Source organism: Apodemus sylvaticus, chromosome 2 (assembly GCF_947179515.1).
Source record: "Apodemus sylvaticus chromosome 2, mApoSyl1.1, whole genome shotgun sequence".
Taxonomy (NCBI): Eukaryota; Metazoa; Chordata; class Mammalia; order Rodentia; family Muridae; genus Apodemus; species Apodemus sylvaticus.
Window position 1 is genome coordinate 90,804,108 of NC_067473.1, and position 16,197 is coordinate 90,820,304.

Consider the following 16,197-nt stretch of genomic DNA (forward strand, 5'->3'; position numbering starts at 1 on the left):
AGGCCTCGTATTATTTACTTACTATTTGACTTTACATAAGTGCTCAAACATACTCATTCTTGTCCTCAGTACATGACATTAACTGCAGTGACATAGGGCCTCTAATTCCAGTGTAATGATGTTTTAATACCAAGAAAGTAATATGAAGGAAAGACAAAAGTCACTATGCTCTAGTATTAAATCAGTTAAATGACAGTCGATAACTGAAAGTTGTTATTGTGACTACCTAATATACCTGAGCTTTTTTTTTTAATTATATACTTGTATGTGCATGCTCATGTGTGTGGGGGGAGGTATGCTGTTTCTCATATTCTTCATCTGTAGGCCATTAGTTAATAAGTTCATTTTATTTACCTTCTAGAAGCTTTTGTCTTCCTATTGATTTATGCATCTACATGCCATATGGCTTATGCACAGAGATGCCAGGGTACACACATGGAGATTAGAGGACAAACTTTAGCAGTCAGTTCTCCTTTTTACTGTGTGGGTCCTGGGGATTGAACTCAGATTACCAGGCTTGGTGACAAGCACCTTTTACATTCTGAGCCTTCTCACTGGCCTACTTTTGGTGTTCAACAGCAACACACACACACACACACACACACACATGGTTGAGTCATTTGACCCTTTTCTATTTTTTTCAAAGTCATTTTCCTCCTAGAAACTTAAGCATAGAGCCACTCCAAGTAAGCACAAAGAAAGACTATGGCAATCGCCCATATGTAGGAGCATACCCACAGGAGCTCATAACTGTGCCCTAGGGGGCAAGTCTTATAAATAGAAACTACTTTAGGGGTAGAAAACAACTTAAAGAGAATTAATATCGAAACGATTACTGGGCCACCACACTCCTGTGCATATCTAAACAGAAAGCATTGCCCTGCAGCTTCATAAAGGGTGTTTCTGACTCAATATACCACATGTATTTTTCTTTATATTTCTAGATCATTAGAGGTTTAACATTTACCAAATAAATTCTGCACACTTCTAAATGGCTGCCTTTAAAGATAGCTTGGTCGTATCTTTTGCTGTTTCCCTTTTAGCCTGAAGGCTGCAGAAGCCAGTAGATGAAGTACACCAACTGGCAGCATCAGTTCTCAGTACAGGGTGTGTCAAGTCCTCCCTGGTGCTTTGATAATATAGTCAGAATTCCTTTGTTCCATGTGAGTTCAGCTCATAAACGCTGGTCATTCCATTCATATTCAATTAGAGTTCTCTTGACTCCCCTTATTAAAGTCTACAAACTATTAAGCATAAAATTAAAGTTGAACAGTTCAATTCTTTTTGACATCTAACACTGTTTAAAAAACAGTGATGTGAAACTCCCAAGTCAAGAGTCATCCTTTGCAGCCTGTGGCCAATGAAAAGTGAAAGCATTGCAAAGAAAAGAGTAAATATATAAACCTGATTGTTAGTATGCATAATGTTAAGAGCACTACTGTGCTCATGCAAATGCATCAGCTAGTTTGTTGAACACAAGCTATTCCATTGATTTAACTGAGGCTATGTGGTTATTATTGCCAAAGCTTCAGTGAAGGAAATAATTAGAGCACTAAGCATTTTAAAGGTTCTGAAATTACTTCAGGCAATAAGAGAAAACATAGGAAATCTATGCACTACAGTTGTAAAGATGTAGACTTTCTGGTCTTGTCTTTGAACAATGAGTGTGTTTGTGTCTGTGTGTCTGTGTGTGTGTGTGTGTGTGTGCGCGCGCGCGCACGTGCACACGCGTGTGCATGTACATATATACATGTGTGCATGCAGATGTAGAGAACAAAGAGTTCAAGCATTCACCCCTATTCTTTTTTAAACAAGATCAATCTCTCTCTCTCTCTCTCTGGATCTCTATGTTTTAGCTAAACTAGTTGACCATCAAGTCCCTAAGATCTCGTACTGGGATTATGGAAGTGTGTACATTCCCTGTGCCTAGCTTTAAGTTGCTGGAGAATTAGAACTCCAATTCCCATACTTGTGCATGAAACACTTTACCTACCAAGGCATCTTCCCAGTCCCGAGATAGTAAATCCTTTTCACTAGTAACAGGGCGTTTTTTGTTTTTTGTTTGCAATTCTATATGCTACAGGAGTCACTTTTACTTATTTTTTTATTTGGAGAACATTTGGCTGAAAAGAGAGTTTGTATGAAACGATAAGACGGATAGATGCTCAGAGTTGAGAATGAAGTTCAATTCAGGGAACTGACATCATTTAGCTTGCAAACACCTGTGACTCCAGCTCCGGAGCATCCAGTTTCATCTTTTGGATTCCAAGGGTATCTTTAGAGAGTGCAAGACTGTGAGTATTTTTACACAGTTTCTTTGAAAACAAAACAAACAAACAAACAAACAAGAAAACATAAACAAAAGCAAAACCACAACCAGAAAAACAAAACAAAACAGCCTTCCCCATACTGTCAAAATTGTCAAGGTAAGGAAAATTTCAAACAATGAATGCAGAGAAGTAGCTGAAGAATCTGAGTTTGATCCTGGGTGAAATCCCTTCAGAATACCTCAAACCATTTGCTGCTCAGTGCTGTTCTGCTTCAAGGAATATTAGTTCTTGTAGACAGTGATTTAGTATGAACACATGTGAATGTCACTTAGTTTGTCTTGTTTTTTATCAGAAGCACTTGTTATCATGAAGCAGAATAATCAGAACTGAACCTTAGGGAGATGAGAAAAGAAGAGATCTTAATACCTGAGCTATCCGTCTAAAGGACCTGCATGCCTAGCTTTGTACCTGCGTGCTGCTATTGTTCCTTTCACCATCTATCTTACACTGCTTCAGACATATCATTAGCACATACAGGAAATTAAATGAATTTGGCATTTATTTTAACTAGATTGATCTCTCCAACCAGGAAATTCCAATATTTTGAGTACTTTATATTTATTTCATTTTTCTCCCCCTCTGCTTATTTCCTGCCATCTTTTCTCTATTTCCATAATTTACGTTTTATTCACTATGCATCACAATTACAGCCCCTCCCTCCTCTCCTCCCAACTCTGCCCTTACAAATCCCTTAGCCCATTACCCCCGCTTCTGAGAGAAGCAGAAGACCCCTTGGACACTACCCCACTCTGAAAGAGCTAGTCCCAGCAGGACTAAGTGCATCCTCTCCTATTGAGGTCTAAGAAGGCAGCCCAGGTAGGGGAAGTGGATTCAATGGCAGGCAACAGAGTCAAAGACAGGCCCAGCTCCTATTGTTAGGGGACCCACATGAAAACCAAGCTGCACATTAGCTACAAATATAGAGGCGTGACCTAGGTGCAGCCCCTGTGTGGTCTTATTTGGTAGCCCAGGGTCTTGAGAGGCCCTATGAGTTCAGGTTTGTTGACTCTGTAGGTCCTCTTGTGGTGTCCTTGACTCTTCTGGCTTGTTCAATTCCATACCCTTGGCTGATGTTTGGTTATGGGTCTCTACATCTGTTTCCATAAGCTGTTGGATGAAGCCTCTTGGAAGACGGTTATTCTAGGATCCTGTCCTCAAGCAAAGCAGAGTATCAATATTAGTATTGGGGCTGTCTCTCTCCCATGGGATGGATCTCAATTTGGGCCAGTCCATGGTTTTCCATCTTGACTACTTAAACAGATAAACAATATAAGATATATAGAGAGAATATCTGTTCTCAGATCCCTCTTCTATAAATGGGGACAAGAATGGTCCCTTCCTTCAAGGTTTTTATATTCAAATGAGGTAATAAATGTCAAACCCTTATGTAATTTACACATTGTACTTTATATAAATGTTACAATTATGATTATACAATTGTGATGACAATATTGCCTTGTAAGTTCTATGTTGAGCAAACTACTTCCCACTTCTGAACCTCAATTTCCTTAACATAGAAATATGAATATATTTTCTACCACCTCAAATATATTGTGAACCTATCAAAAAGATTCATAAAGCATGTCACAAAATTCATTTTAAAATCCTGACAATGGAGCTTAAATGGAATTAGTTGCAATCCCAGTTTCATCTTTTAGTAGATATATGACCTTATGTAAGACCTTATGGGTGCTATCTGAGAAATGGTAACAAGGCCATCTCATTCAGTCATTGTGACACTTCAACATCCCAAATAAAGATTTCAGCTCTGTGGGTGAAACTCAGAAATTATTTATGAATGCTTTCAAGATGTGGTCTATATAGGAAATACCTATTACTTTGGCATCATACACACATAAGAAAGCTTATATATTCTCTTATATACTCATATAGAAGAGCATCACCAATCTCAACATACAATCTGTGCTTATTAAGAGACAGGAACAACATAGCAAGTCTAATTGTCAAACACATAAGATGGCTCACAATAAAATAACATCACAAAACACTGAAAATCATTCAGAGAGCCTAGGTATTTTGTTGTTGTTGTTGTTGACTCTATGGGTCTTCTTTTTTTAATTTTTTATTGATATATTTTTTATTTACATTTCAAATGATTCCCCCTTTTCTGGGTCCCTGTTCTGGAATTCCCCTATACTCTTGCACTGAGTCTTTCCAGAACCAGGTGCCACTCCTCCATTCTTTTTGGACATCATTTAATATGTGGATTATGTCTTGGGTAGTCAAAGTTTCTAGGCTAATATCCACTTATCAGTGAGTGCATACCATGATTGATCTTTTGAGACTGGGTTACCTCACTTAGTATGATGTTCTCCAGCTCCATTCATTTGTCTAAGAATTTCATGAATTCATTGTTTCTAATGGTTGAATAGTACTCCATTGTGTAAATATACCACATTTTTGGTATCCATTCCTCCGCTGAAGGACACCTAGGTTCTTTCCAGCTTCTGGCTACTACAAATAGGGCTGCTAAGAACATAGTGGAGCTTGTGTCCTTATTGCATGCTGAAGAATCCTCTGGATATATGGCCAGGAGAGGTATAACCAGGTCCTCAGGAAGTGTCATGCCCAGTTTTCTGAGGAACTGCCAGACTGATTTCCAAAGTGGTTGCACCATCTTGCAATTCCACCAGCAGTGGAAGAGTGTTCCTCTTTCTCCACATCCTCACCAACACCTGCTGTCTCCTGAGTTTTTGTCCTTAGCCATTCTGACTGGTGTGAGGTGAAATCTCAGGGTTGTTTTGATTTGCATTTCCCTAATGATTAATGATGTTGAACATTTCTTAAGGTGTTTCTCAGCTCTTCGAAGTTCTTCATGTGAAAATTCTTTGTTTAGCTCCGTATCCCATTTTTTATACATATTTTTATTTTCTATATTCTTTGTTTACATTCCAAATGATTTCCCATTTCCCGGATCACCCCTCCCCATATGTCCCATAAACCTTCTTCTCTCCATCCATTCTCCAATGACCTCCCTCCTTTTTTTCTCTGTCTTTATATTCCCCTCCAATGCTAGATCAATCCTTTCCAGGATCAGGACCTTCTCCATACTTCTTCATGGGAGTCATTTGTTATACGATTTGTGCCTTGGGTATTCAGGGCTTCTGGGCTAATTAATATCCACTTATCAGAGATTTCATTCAATGTGTATTCTTTTGTGACTGGGTTACCTCACATAGGATGATATTTTCCAGATCAAACCATTTTTCTCTGGGTTCTACCTTCTTGAGTTCTTTGTATATATTAGATATTAGCCCTCTGTCGGATTTAGGGTTGGGGAAGATCCTTTCCCAATCTGTTGGTTGACGTTTTTTCCTTTTGACAGTGTCCTTTGCCTTACAGAAACTTTGTAGTTTTATGAGGTCCCATTTGTCAATTCTTGATCTTCAAGCGTAAGCTATTGGTGTTCTATTCAGGAACTTTTCCCCTGTGCCCATGTCCTCAAGGGTCTTCCCCAGTTTCTTTTCTATTAGTTTCAGTGTGTCAGGTTTTATGTGCAGGTCCTTGATCCATTTGGAGTTGAGCTTAGTACAAGGAGATAAGAATGGATATATTCGCATTCTTCTGCATGCTGACATCCAAGTGAACCAGCACCATTTGTTGAAAAGACTATCTTTTTTCCACTGGATGCTTTCAGCTCATTTGTTGAAGATCAAGTGACTATAGGTGTGTGGGTTCATTTCTGGGTCTTCAATTCTATTCCATTGATCCGCTTGCCTGACATTGTACCAGTACCATGCAGTTTTTATCACTATTGCTCTGTAGTAAAGTTTAAAGTCTAGGATACTGAATCCCCCTGAAGTTCTTTTACTGTTGAGAATAGTTTTAATTATCCTGGGTTTTTTGTTATTCCAGATGAATTTGAGAATCGCTCTTTCTAGCTCTAGGAAGAACTGGGTTGGGATTTTTATGGGGATAGCATTGAATCTGTAGATTGTCTTTGGCAAGATGGCCATTTTAACTATATTAATCCTGCCAATCCTCAAGCATGGAAGATTTTTCCATTTTCTGAGATCTTCGATTTCCTTCTTCAGAGATCTGAAGTTCTTGTTATATACGTCTTTCACTTGTTTGGTTAGAGTTACCCCAAGATACTTTATGCTGTTTGTAGCTATTGTGAAGGGAGTCATTTCCCTAATTTCTTTCTCAGTCTGCTTATCCTTTGAATATATAAAGGCTACTGATTTGCTTAAGTTGATTTTGTAGCCAGCCACTTTGCTGAAGTTGTCTATCAGCTGTAGGAGTTCTCTAGTGGAGTTTTTAGGGTCACTTAGGTATACTATCATATCATCTGCAAATAGTGATACTTTGACTTCTTCCTTTCCAATTTGTATCCCTTTGACCTCCTTATGTTGTCTAATTGCTGTAGCTAGGACTTCATGAACTATATTGAAAAGATATGGAGAGACTAGACTAGATAGCCTTGTCTAGTCCCTGATTTTAGTGGGATTGCTTCAAGTTTCTCTCCATTTAGTTTGATGTTGGCTACCGGTTTGCTGTATATTGCTTTTACTATGTTTAGATATGGGCTTTGAATTCCTGTCCTTTCCAAGACTTTTAGCATGAAAGGATGCTGAATTTTGTCAAATGCTTTTTCAGCATCTAATGAAATGATCATGTGGTTTTTTTCTTTGAGTTTGTTTATGTAGTGGATAGCATTTATGGATTTCCTTATATTGAACCATCCCTGCATCCCTGGGATGAAGCCTACTTGATCATGGTGGATGATCATTTTTATGTGTTCTTGGATTTGGTGGGCAAGAATTTTATTTAGTATTTTTGCATCGATATTCATAAAAGAAATTGGCCTGAAATTCTGTTTCTTAGTTGGATCTTTGTGTGGTTTTGGTATCAGTGTAATAGTGGCTTCGAAGAAGGAGTTGGGTAGTGTTCTTTCTGTTTCTATTTGGTGGAAAAGTTTGAAGAGCATTGGTGTTAAGTCTTCTTTGAAGGTCTGATAGAATTCTGCACTGATACCATCTGGTCCTGTGCTTTTTTTGGTCAGAAGCCTATCTATGACCCCTTGTATTTCTTTAGGGGTTATGGGTCTGTTTAGATGGTCTATTTGATCCTGGTTTAATTTTGGTAATTTGTATCTGTCTAAGAAAATATCCATTTCCTCCAGATTCACCAGTTGTGTTGAGTACAGGTTTTTGTAGTAGGATCTGATGATTTTTTGAATTTCCTTGGTTTCTGTTGTAATATCTCCATTTTCATTTCTAATTTTGTTAATTTGGATACTTTCCCTGTTCCCTTTGGCTAGTCTGGCTAAGGGTTTATCTATCTTGTTGATTTTTTCAAAGAACCAGCTTTTGGTTTTGTTAATTCTTTGTATGGTTCTCTTGGTTTCTACTTGATTGATTTCAGACCTGAGTTTGATGATTTCCTGTCTTCTTCTCCTGCTGGGTGAATTAGCTTCTTTTTGTCCCAGGGCTTTCAGTTGTTCTGTTAATCTTCTAATGTATGCTCTCTCAATTTCTTTTTGGAGGCACTCAAAGTTATGAGTTTTCCTCTTAGCACTGCTTTCATTCTGTCCCATAGATTTGTGTATGTTGTGCCTTCATTTTCATTAAATGCTAAGAAATCTTTGATTTCTTTCTTTATTTCTTCCTTGACCAAGGTATCATTGAGTAGAGTATTGTTCAGTTTCCATGTGTATGTGGGCTTTCTGTTGTTTTTAATGTTATTAAAGACCATTTTTACTCCATAGTGATCTGAAAGGAGGCATGGGATTATTTCAATCTTCTTATATTTGTTGAGGTCTGTCTTGTGACCAAATATATGATCTATTTTGGAGAAGGTACCATGAGATGCTGAGAAAAAGGTATATTCTTTTGCTTTGGAATGAAAAGTTCTCTCTATATATATATCAGTTAACTCCAATTGGTCCAAAGCTGCAATTAGTGTGACTGTCTCTCTGTTTAGTTTCTGTTTTCCTGATTGGTCCATTGGTGAGAGTGGAGTGTTAAAGTCACCCACAATTATTGTGTTAGGTGCAATGTGTGCTTTGAGCTTTAGTAAAGTTTCTTTCATGAATGAGGGCACACTTGTATTTGGGGCATAGATGTTCAGGATTGAGAGTTCTTCTTGTTGGGTTTTTCCTTTGACCAGCAAGAAGTGACCTTCCATGTCTCTTTTGATGACATTAGGTTGAAAGTCAATTATATCTGATATTAGAATGGCAACTCCGGCTTGTTTCCTGGGACCATTTGCTTGTAGAATTGTCTTCCAGCCTTTTACTCTAAGGTAGTTTTTGTCTTTGACACTGAGGTGTGTTTCTTGTATGCAACAAAATGTAGGGTCTTGTTTAAGTAACCAGTCTGTTAGTCTATGTCTTTTTATTGGGGAATTGAGTCCATTGATGTTAAGAGATATTAAGGAGTAGTGGTTATTGCTTCCTATCATTTTTTGATTTTAATTTTATATGTGTGTGGTTATCTTCTTTGGGTTTGATGAAAGAAGCTTAATATCCTGCTTTTTCCAGGATATTAAGGTATAGATTCGTTATAATGGTGGTTTCCTCCTATTATCCTTTGTAGGGCAGGGTTTGTGGAAAGATATTGTGTAAATTTGGTTTTGTCATGGAATGTCTTGGTTTCTCCATCTATAATAATTGAGAGTTTCGCTGGGTATAGTAGTCTTGGTTGGCATTTGTGTTCTCTTAGAGTCTGCATGAGCTCTGGCCAGGATCTTCTAGCTTTCATGGACTCTGGTGAGAAATCTGGTGTAATCCTGATAGGTCTTCCTTTATATGTTACTTGTCCTTTTTCTCTTACTGCCTTAAGTATTATTTCTTTGTTTAGTACATTGGGGGTTTTTATTATTATGTGACAGGAGGTATTTCTGTTCTGGTCCAGTCTGTTTGGAGTTCTGTATGCTTCTTGTATATTCATGGGCATCTCTCTCTTTAGGTTAGGGAAGTTTTCTTCCATAATTTTGTTGAAGGATATTTGCTGGCCCTTTAAGTTGTAAATCTTCACTCTCATCAATGCCTATAATCCTTAGATTTGGCTTTCTAATTGTGTCCTGCATTTCCTGGATGTTTTGGGTTACAAGCTTTTTGCATTTTGCATTTTCTTTAACTGTTGAGTCCATGGTTTATATGGTATCTTCGGCATCTGAGATTCTTTCTTCTATCTCTTGTATTCTGTTGTTGATATTTACATCTATGGTCCCTGATTTCTTCCCAAGGTTTTCTATCTCCAAAGTTGTCTCCCTTTGTGCTTTTTTAGTTGTTTCTACTTCTGTTTTTAGATCCTGGAAGTTTTTGCTCAGTTCTGTTATTTGCTTCTTTGTGTTTTCCTCTAATTCTTTAAGAGATTTTTGTGTTTCCTCTTTCATGACTTCTGCTTGTTGATCAAAGTTCTCCTGTATTTCTTTAAGTGATTTTTGTGTTTCCTCCTTATTGGCTTTTGTATTCTCCTGAATTTCTTTCAATGATTTTTGTGTTTCCCTTGTAAGGGCTTCTAATTTTTGATCCATTTTCTCCTGAATTTCTTTAAGTATGTCCTTCATGTGTTCCTGTACCAGCATCATGACCAGTGATTTTAAATCCAAATCTTGTTTTTCTGGTGTGTTGGGGTATCCAGGACTTGCTATTGTTGGAGAATTGGGTTCAGATGCTGCCATAATGCCTTGGTTTCTGTTAGTAACATTCCTACGTTTGCCTTTAGCCATCTAGTTCTCCCAGGCGTTAGATGGTCTTATTGTCACTGGCTGGTGCTTCAACCTACTGTGGATCTTTAAGGTTATTTCTGCAACACTGGATGACTGGATTTTGGCTGGCACAGATTACTGATTTGCTGCCTTCCTCTTTTGTGCCTTTGGAGCCCTTCTCAGTCTTTCCTCAAGCAATGTTATACTTAGGTTGTCAAGGTCAATCAGGTGTTCTCTGTCTGCTCTATTATGGAGTAAAGATGGTGTGGTAGGGGTCACTCCCTCTGTTGATTCTCACATAGGACACAGGTCCCATGATGGACTGGCTTGCAGATGAACTGCCTATGTGCTCAGTTCCTGAGTGCAGGCAGACCCCTGGAGATTTGTACCCCCAGAGATCTAAAGATCAGGGTGATACAGTACCTAGTGACCCTTTTTTGTTCTGGCAAGCAGTGAATATGGCCGCGAGGCTTCTCTCCTTTAGCAGCTCTGGGGGGGGGAGGGAGGGAGGGGGGGAGGGACACAGGCCCCACGCCCGGCCAGCTTGCAGACAAACTGCCTATGCGATCAGTTCCTTGGCACAGGCAGACAGACCCCTGGCGGTTTGCACCACCAGAGATCTAAAGCTCAGGGTAATACAGTACCTAGTGACCCTTTTCTGTCCTGGCAGAGCCTAGGTGTCTTACAACCTGTATATATATAAATTCGTATGTTTTGGAACAATCTTACACACATGAAAATTAGAGAGCAAAATGAGAAGAAATGTCATATAGCATACATAATATTCAAGCTACTACCAAAGAAGGATGACAAATATTTACCCATTTCGACCCGCTCTACTTTTTTGTTAATATTTCCAGTTAAAATGTAAGAGAATACATTAGAATTCATATAATACTGACTGCACTTAGTTGTATTAAAAGGAGGCTAAGACTCAGAGAAACTCAGAACTTATGGGTTCATGGTCTTTCCAGACCATGTTGTGTATTGTTCTAACCTCAATACTAACATAGCGGCCCTTGCCTAGAGAAAGCCAAGGTCAATTGATGGGTCCATGGGTAGACTAACAACAGTTTGTTCAAACTCTAAACATACCTCTGGAGGCAAAAAGAAGCATCTGTCTTTGCTGAAGCAGCAGATCCATATCTTTATTAATAAGTCTTCCAACACCATTGTTAAGCTGGGAATCTAGTGATCAGCATCTAGGAATCTAGGACTTCACTGATGTCAGTGTTGCCATTTCCACACCAATATTTAGTCTAGAAAAATAAAATCTTCGTGAAGTAATTAGAAAGTGCTTGTCAAACAATGCAATTGAGGATAGACTCTGGGTGACCTCAGAAAAGAACAAAAGCTCAAAGGAATTTCCATAAGGTTGTAAATTTGGCAAGAGGCTACACAATCTTTGATAATTAGACTTTTCAACACATTTGGATTTGCTAATTGGATCTAAGTTCTAATTAGACTTTTATGTAACTAAGAATGACATATCATGGTATGAATTTAATGTGCTCTTACAGTTGAAACCAACAATTATCAAGCTTTTCCAAATTATCTTAATAAGGAAAAACCTGGCTTTGTTGATCATATTGTGACATCTCCATCTCTTGCAATAAATTGAGCACATTTCAGTTCTCTTAATTAAACACCTTTTGGGAGCTCAAAGAGATGCTTAGGCTTCAATAAGAGGCACCCAAGTTGTTTGTTTGCCAGTATGTTGATAACTCTGGAAGCTACAGACAAAACTCAGTACAAAGAAATAAATCATCATTTGAGGAAATGGCACAAGTAACCAGATGTCCCTGTAAGCACTCAATTAATCAAATTGTTTCTAAATATGACTGAAGCTGGGTTATGCTTTTACCTTGTGCATTCCCAGAACCAGGCCCAGTGTGAATGCTCGTGAACCTGGCATTGGGATAAGAGCCTGACAACATTCCCACTGTGGGCAAACACTGTTCCTTCAGCAGATTTGTTTCTAGACCTGGCATTCGTTAGCTGGAGCCTCATCATTTTTTTTCTTTCCTCCTTAGTTTTAATTGAGACTCATCAACTTTTATTTCTCTGTCATTTGAAAGTAGTAATTTTAAAACTGGTAACCCTCAGATCCAGATACTGCAAGAGACAATAACATGATTTTCATGAAAAGGATATTGTCAAAATATTCCAAGAAAATTAATAGTACTAACCAAAATCCAAATTATGTTTTAGTGTGCTGTTAATAGTTAAAACATACACACACATGCACGCACCCCCACACACACACATACACACACACACACACACACACACACACGCATGCATGCATGAACATGCATGCACATGCACACACGGACATATATCATGCACACACTTTATATCTGATTATTCCCTATATAAAAGCAATTGTTCTTCTATCCATATAAAATATTTTTAATATTTTAAAGGCCTTTTTCCACTAAAAGCAATGTAAAATTAAATGGCAGAATAAAGGCTCTGAGAGAATATATGTTCTGCAGTAACTGATATATTATCTGTAAGGGTTGCATGTTCTTTTATTCTTCCAATTAGCACCTTATGGTGATGGAGCCATTGGTGAATATGTGACTCCTCATTAATTCAGATGTCCTCTGTGATTCTTGTAAAGCACACTGGCTTCTGACACATGCCATATGATGGTATTTAAAGGGAAGAGATGGCATTTCTGATTGCTTCATTTGCTGTTAAAAGAGATAAGTTTTTCATACCGGTTATTACAAGAGGTATAACACAGTTCTCTACAAGGCCTCCACAGAGGTGATGGGGCTGCTCTTCAGTCAAAGAAGTGACAAAAGTTTCTTTGCCTTTCAGCTCGGGTGCTGGAATCCTGTCACAGGTCTGAATGGATCACTGACAGACAAGAAACTGGAGAATAACATGCGGGGCGTGGTTCTACGCGTGGTGACTGTATTGGTAAGCACCATCTTCGTCTTGTAGTTCGAGACTATAGAGTATCTTCTATCTCTGCTTTTTCCTTTATTAGTTAATGTGATAATCTCAAAAGAGGTTTTACCTGAACCTTGACTATGATATCTAGGACAGCTTCAGAAGTCATGTTACCCAGCCTCCCATCTCTGTGAATCTGAAACTGACCTGTAGTCTACATTTTTCATTACAATAATTTTATTAGGATAGTCCTTAGATTTTTAGGTCCAATTTCCTACAGTTTTTATATATTATAAGAAGTGGGATCCCTCAAGCATGTCTATCACTGTAACAATAGGATGCACACAGAGATATCAATGGAGAGATCACCCACTTGTTTAATAGATTCTCATCTAGTATTAACGGTGGCTTCCTGAGGGTTCTAGTAAATAAGATAGGTATGTATGTGTGATAGTCTTTTGTGACCTCATCATTTATGATTCTGTGAGTGGGATTGTATGTGCAGATATTTACTACGATTCCAATCACTTGTTAGAAAAATCAATAAAGGTAACTATTATCATTCTCTACTATGTTTGGCTATAGAGATGGTTCAATAGCTAAGAGCTCTCTATAACTGCTCTGTAAGAAACCTGAGTTTCATTTACAACATCCATGTCAGGTGACTTACAACCATCTGTAACTCTAGCTTCAAGGGAATCTAATTCCAGTGGTCCTCTGGGCACTGGTGTTCCTGAATGCCTACCTTCACACAGAACCCCTTGCCACAATTAAAACTTAGAATAGATTTTTTTAAGTAAGAAGGATCCGTCAGAGGCTAAATTACTTACATAATTATTAACAAACAAGGCTATTTGATACTGTGATAATAACTGGTATTCATTACAATTCAATGTCAACAGCTCTTGGTATGCTTAATATGAATTAAACAAATCTAAACATAATTTCTTTATAAATTATCTGAGCCCTCTGTGAAAGAAAATCTCAATGAGTGGCCTATACCATTCTTTAGCACATTTATAATTTATTTTTAGCTGTTGTTTTAATGAAACCCTCACTAATAATTATTTCACCAATGTTTACAAGTGAAATGTGAATATGTTTCTGTTTGAACCTAAATGTGTAGATTTCAATTTGCACTTGATAGCTAAATTAGTTAACCTAATAGTTAAAAGGTAGACAATTGAAGTGCAAGCTAATCTGTTTTCCAGTGATTGTCATGGAAACTCCACCAAAGCTAATACATGGGCTTTGGTTTTCTTTGAGAAAGAAAAGTAAACATTTAAAGCAAATTAACTAATTAAAAAATTCAGTTGCTAAGCAAGTAATTATTTAGTATCTAGCATGTGATAAGCATGGCAATACAAAGAGAGAAAAACACAATAATCCTACCTTTGGGGTATGGTTAGAATTTGGTATGTGGCTGCTACATGAGGTGATACAGTACAGATTTGTTGTTTACTATTTGTCAGATCCCCTCTGAAGCTCTCTGTATAGATGGTCTATTTCAGTTATTGCTGTATTCACAGTGTAAAGTATTCTAACCCACCAAGATATGAAGGAGTAAAATAAATCAACCACAAGGTGAATGAAAAACTGTGTAAGCTTACACAGATGACACACCAGAGTTGAAATCCAAATCCAGCCAGCCTGGATTCCAGACCTTTTAACTCTTACTCCTATGCAGTGCACCAGGCTCTCTCCACTCCCACTGTGATGAGACAGAGAAGCAAGACATCTGTGGGATTCTATTTGACTGGAGAGTTGGGAATGTTTAAACTCTGAATGAGGTAAACATGAATCTTACAGGGAGACCTTCCTAGGACCACTCATTTTAAATTCATTTCCAGGCTGAATAAAATGGCTTTGTTCAAGTAGGGAGTGGTAATGCCACCTATCCTAGGTCTGTTTGCTGCAAACTCAGCCTTGCACAGATCCTGAGAGCAAGGCAACCAGAGACAGGAAGCTCAGTTGCTTTCCCTGATGTCTACAATGAACTTACCAGTTGGTGCCCAGCTGAATAAGCATTCGTTATGTTTTTTATACCCACACAGCACGAAATCACTGTGAATGCTTCCTCATTCATTTATGGGACTGAATATGAAACTGTCCTTATTTAGTTCCTGTAGGCATGTTTCTAAGTCTGTTATGTGGCCTTGCAAGGTCTCTCCAACCAAATTGAGAATCACACACCCTCTATTCATCCTGTTTCTCCTAAATCTGGATGCATTTACATTACAACCATCACAGAACTAGGTCTCCATGTACAGTTGGACACAAACTGGTGATGTGACCATTGCCCTAGTATCCTTTATTCAGGAAAGTATTACCAGTACTTTCCCAAAAACCCCAGTGTAAGTTCCCAAGGATGATTTTTAATCTTTGTGATATTACAACAGAAATCCAGTGACACCACTTTTACCTCTTAGAAAATTTACACCATCAGTTACAGTTAAGTTATAAAGCAAACTATCCTAAAGTTTTGAAACTCACATTTTTACCATTTGGGACTCCATTCTATGGGCCTCTTGAGGGCAGGCAGTAACTAGACCAGTCAGGCAGTTCACTGAACAGAATTAAGTGAACTTAACTGTCACAGGACAGCAAACAGCACTAAAGGGGCCTACAAGGATGCTGAAGCACCAGGGCCTGGTGGCATAGGGAGGCTCTGCTTTGGCGGAGCATGAAGGGGACTCCAGCAGCTGGAACCAGAGCACAGGATGTAGTCCTGAGATCTGTGAATGTTGGGACAAGAAGAGGATGCAGAAAGAGTCACTGCTTAAACCACAACCAGAGAAAAGAACACAAAAACACAAGATGCTTACCTCATGGCTTCAGAAACAGCTGTTTCAATTCTGATTGATACTTGAAAAAAACAGAAAACAAAGCAAAACAAACAAACAAAAACAAACAAAAAAAGATACTTTACTCTCATTCCTGCTGCCTTACCAGCACTTTCCATTTCCCTCCAGTGAAAATTGCAGCAGCCATTGTGGTGGAGCATACCTTTAATCCCAGCAGAGGCAAGAGGATCTCTGTGAGTTTGAGGCCAGTCTTGTCTACATAGTGGGTTACAGGAGAGCTGAGGCTATACACAGAGAAACCCTGTCTCAAGGGGACAAAAATTCAGCCAGAAGCCAGAAGGCCATGGAGCCTGACTAAGCCGGAATGGGCTTGTCCCTTCCAACTAGACAGAGAGAATAGCAGGGGTCTGGGGGAGGAAGAGTAGACATGCTCCAGCACTGTCATGTGATTAGACCTGTTCAGAGAATATCACGTGCCCTTT

The 16,197-nt window shown here is 38.5% G+C and overlaps 1 protein-coding gene across 3 annotated transcripts in view; it reads left to right on the top strand.

Annotated features, from left to right (window-relative positions):
• Positions 1-16,197, top strand: part of Grid2 (glutamate ionotropic receptor delta type subunit 2) — a 1,574,882-nt gene that overhangs the window by 1,108,956 nt on the left and 449,729 nt on the right. For all 3 annotated transcript variants that reach the window (XM_052173841.1, XM_052173840.1, XM_052173842.1), the window contains one exon: positions 12,837-12,938. In XM_052173841.1, the coding sequence (XP_052029801.1) occupies positions 12,837-12,938 (102 nt within the window). The remainder of the gene's footprint in view (positions 1-12,836; positions 12,939-16,197) is intronic.